At 39.9% G+C, this 13294-nt stretch overlaps 1 protein-coding gene across 2 annotated transcripts in view; it reads right to left on the bottom strand.

The window, feature by feature from the left end:
* The window catches only part of GPAT3 (glycerol-3-phosphate acyltransferase 3), a 58507-nt gene that overhangs the window by 40439 nt on the left and 4774 nt on the right, over positions 1-13294 (bottom strand). For both annotated transcript variants that reach the window (XM_032633767.1, XM_032633768.1), the window contains exon 3: positions 9381-9447. In XM_032633767.1, coding sequence (XP_032489658.1) covers positions 9381-9447 — 67 coding nt within the window. The remainder of the gene's footprint in view (positions 1-9380; positions 9448-13294) is intronic.

Here is a 13294-nt window from a genome sequence, read left to right as displayed (position 1 = left end):
CCTTAAACTCTATTCCTGTTTCCTAGGCTGTTTAAAACCTGACTAATTTAAGAGCATTCAGTCCACCCTACTGCACTTCAGTGATGTCAAAGTCATCAACGTAACCTCAAACCATACAACCAAATCTAAGCCAAACCCAATTACTCAACAGGTTCCCTTCCTTTCAGTTAGTGTCCTCTGATGAGCAGTGTGAGAAGCCCCATCTAATCTCCAGATCAGGAGTGTGACAAGGTTTCATCAGGAAGGCCAACCCCAGGTCAGTTGATAGTGAGAAGCTGTCTGCAGGTTTGTGCTAAAGAGGACTTTTGAGGCCACATCTTGGTTCAGTGACAAAGACATCATCAATTAGTGATGTCTGTCAGGGCCATGGGAAGGGTAACAGGTAGAATGGATTTGTTGACTGTGTTATTTGGGATTAAGATAAAAGCAAAAGCTTTACTGAAATAAAGTTTCTATTTTCCTGATTTCTACATGGTTTATATATCTATAATAGAATAATTTGCCTTTTTTGTATTGTGAGTAATTTTCTATTAGTGTCTCTCAGTTATCAAGACTAAAAGTACTAAGCTAGAAGTACTGGAGATGTACTTTTAGTCTCTTGAGAAAGGTGGATGAGAAAATCTACCTTCTTTTTCATCATTATTTACCCCAGTTAGTTCTCCAGAAACTTATAAAATAATCAATGCTGATTATAAAATGGGAGGATTTTAGCCCCAGATATAAATACTAATCACAGAATTAAATATGTGTGTATATCCATTTTAAAGCATAAGTGGGGTGGAAGTATGGACATTGCAATCAGTTGCCAATCAACACTGCAGAGAAACCAACAGGCATTTAGAATAACAGGCAGAGTTTCATTTTAACAATTAACATTTTAACATCTCATTCAATACACTGTTGACCCATATCTTGACTGACATCCACATTAACTTCGTTTATTTGGACATAAGTAGTCTGATTAAACAAGAAATCCCACAACACAGAAGAGTCCATAAACTTCATCATCAAATGAACCATCAATTCAATTAAAATGTCAACCTTATGGTTTGGCATTTATGTACAGTATCTTTGATCATAATGCTGGATAGTCTTAATGGATTTGTTTTCTTTAAAATTTCTGTTGATGATTTAGGATTGAAATGTTATGAGTTTCCTAGGATGTGACAAAGCCAACACTCAGCAGAGGAGATTCCATTTGTGGAAAAGTCACCTCAACCTTCAAAGGGAGAATTAGAAGACACTGGCCAGAGGGGCTGGTAAGGAAGGCATGGTTTAGGGTAGGAAGTGGTGGCGAGGGATTCTGAGTAGGAAAGACAAATTGGGATTCCTTTTCAGGCTACCTTTGACTAGCGATGTGATCTGAAGCAAGTTATTTGACCTTCCTCACCTGTAGTTTTCTCATCAGTAAAATGAGGATTAACAAGATGTTATCCTCATGTAAATAATGTAAATTAATTTTGCACAGTGGAGTTGGTGTATAAGAAATAGTGTTGATTATTATTATTATTGATAGGTTCTTATCTATAAGGCAGAAACAAAATGGAGAAGCTCTGGAGTTTTGATCAGGGTTTTCTCTGTGGGGTAGGGTGGCCAGAAGCGGTATGGTGAATGGGAGGTTAGTTTTGGGAACACTTATTTATTTATTTATTTAACTATCTATCTATCTATTTATTTATTTTTGGCTGCGTTGGGTCTTGCTGCGCACAGGCTTTCTCTAGTTGCGGCGAGCAGGGGCTACTCTTCATTGTGGTGCGCGGGCCTCTCACTGCAGTGGCTTCTCTTGTTGCGGAGCACGGGCTCTAGGAGCACGGGCTTCAGTAGTTGTGGCATGCGGGCTCAGTAGCTGTGGCTCATGCGCTCTAGAGCACAGGCTCACTAGCTGTGGCGCACGGGCTTAGTTGCTCCACGGTATGTGGGATCTTCCCGGACCCATGTGCCCTGCGTTGGCGGGCAGATTCTTAACCACTGCGCCACCAGGGAAGTCCCTGGGAACACTTCTAAAATGACAAACTGGATTTTGAATTTGATGGGCACCTGAGGAGATGTCTGCTCCTCCCAACAGTAAAGACAACTCTAAATAAACAGGGGATGTGTTCTCAAGTTGACTGTCCTATCATCTGATCCTATTATCTTTTCACTCTCAAAGAATCCTTGTGTCTTAGTCTTCACCCAGCTTTTTCAAACCTCCACAGTTCTGAGATGAAGGTACCTTCTTCTAAACTACTGAGGTATTTGGGATTAAGAGAGCTAAATCACCAACAAGATCCCCAACTAGTTACTGCTGAGGATAGAAAGATTTAAAACCTGTTTATATTAGGTACATTTTTTAAAAAACTAATTTCACAGAAAATAGGGACAGGGCACAGGGCAAGTCATCCACTTTGTTACAGCTGTATGAAAAGAAAAATTATCTGAAAAACAGTAGAGAGTATGTTTTATGGGCTAAAATATACCGGAAAACCTGGTTTATTAGCATGGGAGCCTTTCTTTCTGCGACTTACCACTTAAATTGCTCTTTCTCCACCCATCCCTCACAATGCAGTTAAAAGTATTAGTCTGCTCTGACATTCTGCCTTCCTCTTTCCTGCCAGAACCACTCCATCGCTTACTCATTGTTGGCCAAAATTACATGCTAAGTCATCTACTTTCAGAGGTGAGAGCACATACTCATATGCAAGTCTCTAACCCACTCTAAAGTAAAGTTTCTCCTAAAGAAGCAGTCTATTTTCCTCGGATTACGAGGTGAAGTTTGAAGTCTGTCTCACCTCTACCTTTCCTTAAGGAACATGCCTCCTCTGCCACCATCCAGAGACCCTGTTAACACTGTGATTCCCATGCCTTACCTTGCATTCTATCTTCCCCCAAACCAGCCACCAAAAACTGTAGAAATCAAGTTCTGCTCCTTCAAGGGGCTATTAGTTAGAAAGCTAGAATAAATTATGCATAATTAGGCCAGTGAGAGTGGCATAACAGATTAATGCATTATTCACTAAGAGAGGTGGTTCCCAAAGGAATGGTCCCAAAGGAGGGGGGGGGGTGGGAAAGAGGAGGGTTTTTCCCACAGGGGACAGTTGGCAATATCTGGAGACACTGTTCGTTGTCACATTAGGGGTGTGCTACTGTCATCTAGTGAGTAGAGACCCAGGACACTGCTAAGCATCTTACAACACATAGGACCTCTCCCTGTGACAAAGAATTATTCTGCCCAAAATGTCAGTAGTACTGAGGTTGTGAAACCCAGCCCTAAGAGGTAATATATTTCAGTTAACAACGCCTTTGTTCCACAGGTTTAAGTTTCTATTCCAGGCACTAGGCATGCTGACTAGAGATGTATTTTGGAGCATGTAAGCATCAATCACACCCCTGAGACAGGTACCTATTTTCTATTCATATGAAACTAGTTCCATTTATCAGACTACAGACTCTAGCTGAAGGCTTAATGATATTTTATTTGGTTGGTTTTCTTAATGTTTATGTTTAAAATACAAGTTTAACCAAAAAATATGAGTTCAACAAAGAAAAACTTCCATTGTCATATCTGCTTCAGATATTTTTGAAGAAAAAAATTATAGGTACAGTTAAAGCCCACCTCCCCATCTATTCTCCTCCCTCCTAGCAGATATATCATTTCCACATGTATTTTATACTTATCTACATACATCTACATAAATATATAGTTATCTGTTTAAGGTACTAAATTTTAAATGAATGTTATTATACTATACATTTCTTCTCTCTCAATGTTTGTCCATTTTGTTTTCTTCATGTAAATCCAGTTCATTTTGATCACTGTACAGTACAAATAAAGCAGCTTACATAATTTTCCTCCTAAGGAGTGACTGGGTCGTCTCCACATTGCCACTATTTGTATGCACCTGTAACACGTCTCCTAACACACACATGCTGAGAGTTTGGGTAGGTCTGGTATCTTAGGAGAAGTGGAATTGTGGGGTTACAGTGCTACGAATCGCCAAATTGCTCTCCAAAGTGTCCCTGAACTAAGTTTTCATTATATTGCACTTAGAAATGCAGATGACTGATCTTACAGTTTTAAAACAAGCAAACAAAAAAGAATCAAACCTTTGCCTTCTGCAGAACTATATTAACATATGAGGATTAAAATACATGGTATGCTAGTGAATTTTTTCAGAAACACCTTCTATCAAGTAATTTTTGTTCCAAGAAGAGAAACTGTACTCCATATGTCCAATAAAGGCAGTGTCAATAAATAAATAAGCAAACGCATTTGTGGACCATGACTGAATGTCAAATCAAACAATCAGTTATCAAACCATTTTGAAACTGTTAGAGAAATTTATATATGGACTATGTATTAGATGATATTAAGAAAATATTAAGCTTGTAAAAGGGATAAAAGCATTGTGGTTCTTTTTTAAAGTCCTTTTTTAAAAAATGTATAAAAAGATGAAATCTTATATCTGCACTGAATACTTTAGCAAAAACTGAGGAGTGATAGATGAATCAAGTGTGGCAAAATCTTGACAAAAGTTGGCTATATGGGTTATCACACTAAGTGAAATAAGTCAGAAAAAGACAATTATATGACATCACTTATATGTGGAATCTAAAAAAATAGCACAAATGAACTTATTTACAAAACAGAAACAGACTCACAGACATAGAAAACAAACTTATGGTTTACCAAAGGGGAAGCCAGCGAGTGGTGGGAGGATAAATTAGGAGTATGGGATTAACAGATACACACTACTATATACAAAATAGATAAACAACAAGGACCTATTGTATAACACAGGGAACTATATTCAGTATTCTGTAATAACCTACAGTGGAAAAGAATCAAAGCAAAAACAGATAGAGATATATACATATATACATATATAACCAAATCACTTTGCTATACACCTGAAATTAACACAATACTGTAAATCAACTGTACTTCAATTAAACAAACAAAAAACAAAAACAAATTGGCTATATGGGTCTCATTATACTATTTTTCTACTTTTGCTTACGTTTGAAAATTGTCATCATCATCATCGTCACCATCAGGCAGATAGACTAATAAAAGCAGGTAGACATTTGGCTGTGATAAAGAAAATCTCAACCTATAACACTTCCATATGCCATAACTGGATTATTTTTCTCTCTGCAAGTAGTCAGACACGTTCTAAGATTTTATGAGCAAGATAACCCTATTAAATGCATTATAGTCCATATCCTTGAGGACAGCAGACACTGATTTATATTCAGAGAACTTACACCAAGACAATAGTACGAAATCAACTTAGCTGATTTAAACAGACTATCAAAAACGGCCCGCCCAAGACAAAATGAGTATAGAACATGACACTCCTCAAATTTCTGTTACAACGTTATTATCCCACATTTTCTGTGAAGTTCACAGATCTGCTTAATATTGATGCAACTAATATTGTATTGGCATCAACATGGCTAGTCAATTCTCACAAAAGAACCCCAAATGTAGGGCTTCCCTGGTGGCGCAGTGGTTGAGAGTCCGCCTGCCGATGCAGGGGACACGGGTTCATGCCCCGGTCCGGGAGGATCCCACATGCTGCAGAGCGGCTGGGCCCGTGAGCCATGGCCACTGAGCCTGCGCGTCTGGAGCCTGTGCTCCGCAACTGGAGAGGCCACAACAGTCAGAGGCCCACGTACCGCAAAAAAAAAAAAAAAAAAAAAAAAAAAGAATCCCAAATGTAGAAGTAGAGAGAAACGTTAGGCAGCCTGAATTCTCTCTGGACAGGTACAACATCAAAGGCTTCACCGTAGCATTTTGTCCTTTGTGTGTGTTTGAGGGGAGGAAGAGGTGGAGGGGGCTGAGGGCAAGAGATACTGGGCAGAAGAGAAACTTAGCCCAGGGGCTTAATTAACGGTGGGGCAGGTGACCCCAAATCCTTGCTGGGACAGGGCAACATGGAGGACCTGAGGAAGCAAGTGCATTTCCCACTGCCAACAATGCCGAGTCGGGCCAGCAACACACCCCAGGGAAAAATGCCGGAAGGACTGAGCCACGGCCTCTACTTATCTGTATTGTTTAGGACTCACTCCCCAGGCAAGGGCACCTTCAAGGCCTTAACTCCTGCCTGTCGACATATAGTCGCTAATCACTGTGATGTCCTAGCATCGTAATGCAATTACAGTGGCATTAATCCTGAGTCATGAAAATGACATAATTAATTACATTCATTTCAATCACAATTAAAATTACTGACTCATTCAAGTCTGACAGCATAAGTTTTGGAAATCAGGTACCCAAAGAGCGAGACTGGTGGCTTCTTAGAGTCAAACGGTCCCTTGAACTAGTTACAGCAGAGTAAAATGAAAGCTGCTAAAATCTCCATCAGACCACAAGCCAGGGTCTGAGAAGATGCATTTGTTCTATGGCTAGAGTGGTAAAAGTACAGCTGATGCAAAGCAAAAGACCCAATACCCTTCTCTCTTCTTGTTTTAACACACAGTTCTCAGGGAACAAAAACTAGGGTAGAGGGTAACTCTGTATTCTCCACTGAAGTTGAATGCTTACCTATAACACAGTTACTTGAAGGGAGGAGAAAATTTATATTCACCACTGTATTAACAATGAGAAAAAGTCATTAAACCCAGAAGAGGAAGGTACAATGATAGAGCTTCTTAAAGAGCTTTTATTCATGATCATATCTGAAGCTCAATGAGCTGGACAGAAGACATGGTAGAGTACAGCCAAGGACAGCAAAGAAGTATTTAAGCACAAAGATAATAATTCCCGAGGTTCAGCTTTCAGTTGGCTTATTCAATAAAAGCACAGAAGAAGTACAACACAAGAAGGGTTTAACTGGAGAGGGAGATTTGAAAACTGTTTCCAGAAATGTGCTTCACCAAGTAAAAGAGCAGCAAAATGAATTTTCTGGTGCAGAAAATAAACGTAACTCTTGTCCCTCTTTACCTCATCTCTCCCTCTCAATTCCCTAAACCTATCATCAGCACTGTATCATTCAGACATCTCAAAATTGCACCCACACCCCTGGGACCCGTGGCCTGCCAGTGACCCTTGCCTAAGGCTCAACATTGACTTGTGCTTTGGCCGGCTCAACATTGACTTGTGCTCAGTTGGCTGAGGTACAGAGACACGATGCTCTGAGGGCAGGCGACTGCACCAGCCAGGCACATAGGTGCTCAGTGTTTCATCACCCTCTGCCTCTGTCTAGGACTGTGATACTACCTCTCGGCTGACTCTAAACACCAGAATGTACAGGTGTTTAGAGTCAGCTGAGACTGACTCTCAACAGGGCACACACCCTGCCACAGGGCGACTCAAGCAGGATGTAAGTCAGGATGGGAGTAGAGGTGCATACCATGTACAGTTGAGGTATTAATACAGATGAAAGCAGCACATAGCAGAGCCTAAATGAGATCTCACCTCATCCTTTGCTTATGCCACTATTTTAACACTTATCACAGTGGCCTATCAGATGCCTGTCTCCCCACAGGAGCCATGTCTTAATCATCTTGGGATCCCCTGTCAACCTCACAGGTAGCAAATGCTCAGTAACTACAATAGTCAATTCCCAACTGCACAGGCTAAAAGGGAGAGCAGCCACTCTGAATGAAATATGATAAATTCTGTAGGCATTAGCCACACTCTAAACCATTATTATATATATTTTCTCCTCCTACTCACTTCCACTCTTTCCTGGAGGTACCAAGAAAAAGGCAAAGACCAAAAATAGAAAAGACAGATGCATGATTAAAAAAAAAAATCCAACAAGTGGAAATATTCACTCTCATTAGGCTGAAAAACCTAAAACAACGCTACAAACACCCTCAGCTAGTGGTTTTTTAATCCTCTTAACCTACCAAATTGAAACACTTTGTGCCCTTTTAAATTCATGGCCCAAGACATGCGCCACCACCACCCCAACCTGTAGGGTCCCATAGAATTTCACCCAAGAACAATGACAGCCCAAAATCTCACCAAGTACAACAAAAAGTCAGCAATAAAGTTTGTTCTCTCCTTAAATCACAAGGGCACACATTTAAAAAGAACCCAGAAAAAAATTTTAGTAGATCTGCTACACCTGAGAGAAGGTATCTCTCAGGTCAATAAGAAGAGGACCAAGTAGAGCCAGAAATATCCAATCTTGGTTAACATGTTATTGGTGCTAACCCTTTGGTGTTTAAGTGGACACCATGAAGCTCTACTAGCTGCTTTAATCATTTGAACATAACAATCTAATTACACAAAAATGCACAGATGTTTTCACTCAGATTCTTTATTTCCTAAATGCACTATAGCATATAATTTCTACAATTCCTCTTAGACAAGCCTTCAGAAGATAAATTCCTTCTAGTGAAGTGTTTGACATTTTGACCATCTTTAACCCTATATCAGAGGGGCACAAAATGGTTTCTATATTATTTTTGAAAAACACATAAAGCCTTAATCTTTTAATTAAATCAAGGGTTTATTTCTCCTTAATTTCACAGCCAGCACTTCCACAGAATTCTACTCCCCTTTGAACCCAGTGTCTTAAAAATTCTTAAAATTCTTAACCCAAGTGAAAGCGTTTATTGGGACAAAGGCAAAGCACACATATAGAAGCAGGGATTGCTTAGCTCGGTTGACTTGTTAACTCACTTCTAACAAAAATTAAGTGAGTTTCTTTACTACAGGACTTTTCTGAGCCTTTGTTACTATACATTATTAGCCTCCAAAAGGAATGTGTAGCATGTGGTGATTCCCAAGCTTATTTCACACAGGAGTTATTTTTTTTTTTTTGGCGGTACGCGGGCCTCTCACTGCTGTGGCCTCTCCCCTTGCGGAGCACAGGCTCCGGACGCGCAGGCCCAGCAGCCATGGCTCACGGGCCCAGCCACTCCGCGGCATGTGGGATCCTCCCGGACCGGGGCACGAACCCGCGTCCCCTGCATCAGCAGGCGGACTCTCAACCACTGCGCCACCAGGGAAGCCCAGGAGTTATTTTTTTATTTCATGCATTACTAATTAGTTTTTAGCAGGAAAGAATATTTTGAGGAACATAATTTGAGAACCACAAGTTATAAGGTGCTAATGAAACCTCAAACATAGGTTTAACTTAACACCAGATAGTCCGATTAGCCTTTTTTTTCTTAAGACCATTAACTACCATGGGCAACCACCTTTAAATACATACCTTTAGAAATACCCTATAAGAACACATAGATGAACCAGCACATATTACATCTTTACAGTAAAAACTCATCCAAAAGTCAGAAGGCGGCTATTTTGCATAAAGGTCAGAATTATGAACAATCCAAGGCCCATAAAATGTACTACTCTATGCATATTTGAAGTTCAAATTGGGTAGATACATCTACCCAATTTGGATACTTTAACCATTAAAATGAAAAGGAAGACTTACCAACAGAAGCTGAGCTTTTAAGAACTGATTCTTTTGAGACTCCTTTTTCAATTCGTAACGTGGCCCACTGTTCAAAAACAACAAGTATTAATGTAAACTGTGCCACAGACACAATGCAAGATATTTAAACCATGCTTATATAGACATGAAATTAATCATTAAGCCCTGGTGTTATGTGAATTGAAGAGATACCCCACTGAATCTCTGATATAATAGTATTCCAAATCCCAGGTATACTCTTATATTAGTTACTGGTAATGCCCAAATAAAAGGAGGAAAAGATCATGTTTACCCTATTAAAAAACCCTCACACACACGTGGTACCCCAATAAATTACTCCTTGGAAAGGTCAGAAAGCATGAAGGGCAAGAGCATAGACTATGGCATCAAGTCTATCTGGGTTTAAAATTACTTAATCCCTCTCAGCCTCAGTTTCCTCATCTGTAAAATGAGGATAATAGTTCCTATTCCATAGGGTTGCTATGAAGATTAAATGAGATTAACACATGTAAAGACATAAACACAGGGCACAAAGAATATTATTTTCATAAGAAATTAGGCATTCAAGGATGAGACACACTCAAAGATGCCTAATTGCCTGTATCAGACAAAGCTTTCAAAAGGAGCAGTGTGAGACTTGGAAAGCTGGAAAGGAATCCATGAAATCACTAACTAAAAAGACTTCTGCCAGGAGACTGGGATTGACATATACACACTACTATATATAAAATAGATAACTAATAAGGACCTACGTATAGGACAGGGAACTCTACTCAACACTCTGTAATGGCCTATGTGGGAAAAGAATCTAAACAAGAGTGGATATATATATATTACTGATTCACTTTACTGTACAGCAGAAACTAACACAATATTGTAAATCAACGATACTCCAATAAAAGTTTTAAAAACAAACAAAAGGTTAAAAAGAGATGTGGGGGCTTCCCTGGTGGCACAGTTGAGAATCCGCCTGCCAATGCAGGGGACACGGGTTCAAGCCCTGGTCCAGGAAGATCCCACATGCCATGGAGCAACTAAGCCCGAGCGCCACAACTACTGAGCCTGTGCTCTAGAGTCCATGAGCCACAACTACTGAGCCCACGTCCTGCAACTACTGAAGCCCGCACGCCTAGAGGCTGTATTCCGCAACAAGAGAAGCCACCGCAATGAGAAGCCTGCACACCACAACGAAGAGTAACCCCCACTCGCCTCAACTAGAAAAACCCGCACACAGCAATAAAGACCCAACGCAGCCAAAAATAAATAAATAAATAACTTAATTTTTAACATCTATATATATATTATCTAGATGACTACAATTCTAGAAGCTAACAATGTCTAAATTGACCTTATTTGGGGAGGTGGGAGAAGAGCAAAACAAGAGGTAAAAGGCACTATAATTATAATTACGACTTAGGCACTCTTGAAGGGGCAAAAAGACAGAATTTATTAAATATGTCAAGGCAAAAACCTCAGTTGTTGCTGGGCTTGAAGGGCTCAAGCAGAGAGGTAAATATTTTTTCTCAAATAAATAAGAAAATAAGTAGTAGAGAATAAATAACCTAAAACATGTACACGAAGGTCAAGGAGCAAAGCATGATCTGACTACGTCAGGACCCCTGCACAACATCCCAAAGAGCAAAGTAGGAACATGCCATGGGTGCTTAGAAAACAGCCTATGAATAGAGGCTTAATCTTCCCAGCTTCAAGTGGCAAGTCACAAATGATAATAGGCTCAGAGTCTTAATCTGGTTGCGTCCTTTTCTCTTCCTTGCTGATCTAGGCAGGAATTCTCAAACTCCGGACTTTACCTCCCATCTCTTCTCAATAGAGGTAAAGGTTTATTTCCACAGTTTTTCACGTTAAAGCCTTGTTACCTATTATCAGTTGTAAGGAGACCTAAGACATGATTAAAATAAAACATTGTCAACAATCAATCATCCTTATCCTGGAGCTCACTTTTTTCATTGTGGGCATGTGATTTTATATTTTATATAAATGGTAATTACCTTAGACTAGAACAATTAGTCCACGCTTATAAGATGGAAAACATTAGTATTCTTTGGCTATTATGGGCTGAATTGTGTCCCACACAAAGCACCCCAGAAATTCATGTGTTGAAGCCCTAATGCCCAGTGCCTCAAAATGTGACTATATTTGGAAACTGGGCCTTTAAAGAGGTGACTCAGTTAAAATGAGGCCCTTAGGGTGAGGCCCTAATCCGGTATGACTGGTGTCCTTATAACAAGAGGAAAAGAACCAGGGTCATGTACAGAGAAGACAGACCATGTGAGGTCACAGCAAGACAGCACCATCTAAATCTAAGGAGAGAGCCCTCAGAAGAAACCAAAGCTGCTGACACCTTAATTTTGGACTTCTATCCTCCAACACTGTGAGAAAATAAATTTCCATGGTTTAAGCCACCCAGTCTATGGGACTTTGTCATGGCAGCAAACTAATATGGGGGCATTCCTCCAATAACATCATGTGCTCCAAAGAGCTCCCTGTGCCATCATCAGAAGTTTCAGAAGACAGACCCTCTCCTGAAATGCTAACTCTGAGGTCTATCCTCCAAAATGTAGTCACAATGTTCAAGATTAGCAAGTTTTAAGGTTGGAGGAGAAGTCACTTAATGCCAAAAGGAATTTGTGCTGGAAAACGGTTTTCTTCTTTGGGCTAACTCTCCAGTGAAAATGACCAAGTGCCTATGCTCTGCAGCTGGACAGACAGAAGTACACGTGAACTGCAGTTCTGCCACTTCCTTGCTGTAATCATCTCAGACAAGACTTTAACCTCCTGGGGTCTAAGTTTCATCATCTCTGAACAATACCAAGGGTTGTTGTAAAGATTAAAGGAGATAATCTATCCAATGACCATCACACAATCGGCCACAAGGTAGAAAAACATTGGCTTTCTCCTCCCTCCCTACATCTATATAGGTGCCAAAATGATCAGTTTGTTTTCCAGACCATCAGTGCATCTCCCAATAAATAGCTATTTCTCTTTCACCACGCCAGCTTCTCTAGCTGATCAGGTAAGCCCAAATACAGAGGAAGAATATCTCTTTAGAGGTTCTAAATCTCTTGAGGTATCTCAGGACACATCTACCTCAAGGCACCAGGAAAGACGCAGCTCTGTCTGCAAAGGGCCCTGAAGATAGCAGCTTCGAACAATCCTGGCTACCACTCCCCATCTCACTACCCCTACCAAGAAGGGTGACAACTTTCAATCCAGTTTTCACCCCCACTTAATTTCAAAATCCTCTTGGAAGAAAATAAGTAGCTGTCCACAATTCACCAAAATAAAGGGTTAAGTATAATTTTTAAAGCTTAGGCCAAAAGCTTGCAAAAACGAGACACTGTCACCTAGACAATTCCACTTTCAGTTTTCACACTAAAAAGACATTTAAGAATTGACTAAATGGAAAGAAAAAAGGAAAAATGTATAAAATTATATAAAAATTCAAAATATTAGGCTTACTCAAATAATAGGTGGCCATGATCTGTAGCAAAACAAAAGTCTCTCAGCAGAGTCTGTCATTTAGGCAGAGTAGAACTCAGGCTCTAGATTCACATTAAAATCCTGATTCTACCACTGACAGCTGTATGCCACTGTCCAGACAAATCACCTCTCTGAACCTCCATTCTCCAGTCTATCAATGGGAATAATAACAGACCCTAACCCAGAGAGGTGCTGTAGAATTAAGTTATCTGAAAAGCATATTGCTTTGGTAGCTTTTCTTTATTATTACTTTCTGTCATAAAGAGTCATGGCCTTCTAGCAGATTTATTATATTTCCAACACCAGGGATAATACCTGAGTGTTATAATAAGAGGTGTTTATCATCTGAAAATTATTGACCTGCCTTTTTAAAATGACAGAAAACTAATTGGTGGATGGAGGAAATGGTAAGG

This window comes from Phocoena sinus, chromosome 5, assembly GCF_008692025.1.
Source record: "Phocoena sinus isolate mPhoSin1 chromosome 5, mPhoSin1.pri, whole genome shotgun sequence".
Lineage (NCBI taxonomy): Eukaryota > Metazoa > Chordata > Mammalia > Artiodactyla > Phocoenidae > Phocoena > Phocoena sinus.
The sequence above is the reverse complement of the archived record's forward strand: the minus strand, read 5'-3'. Positions and strand labels throughout refer to the sequence as shown.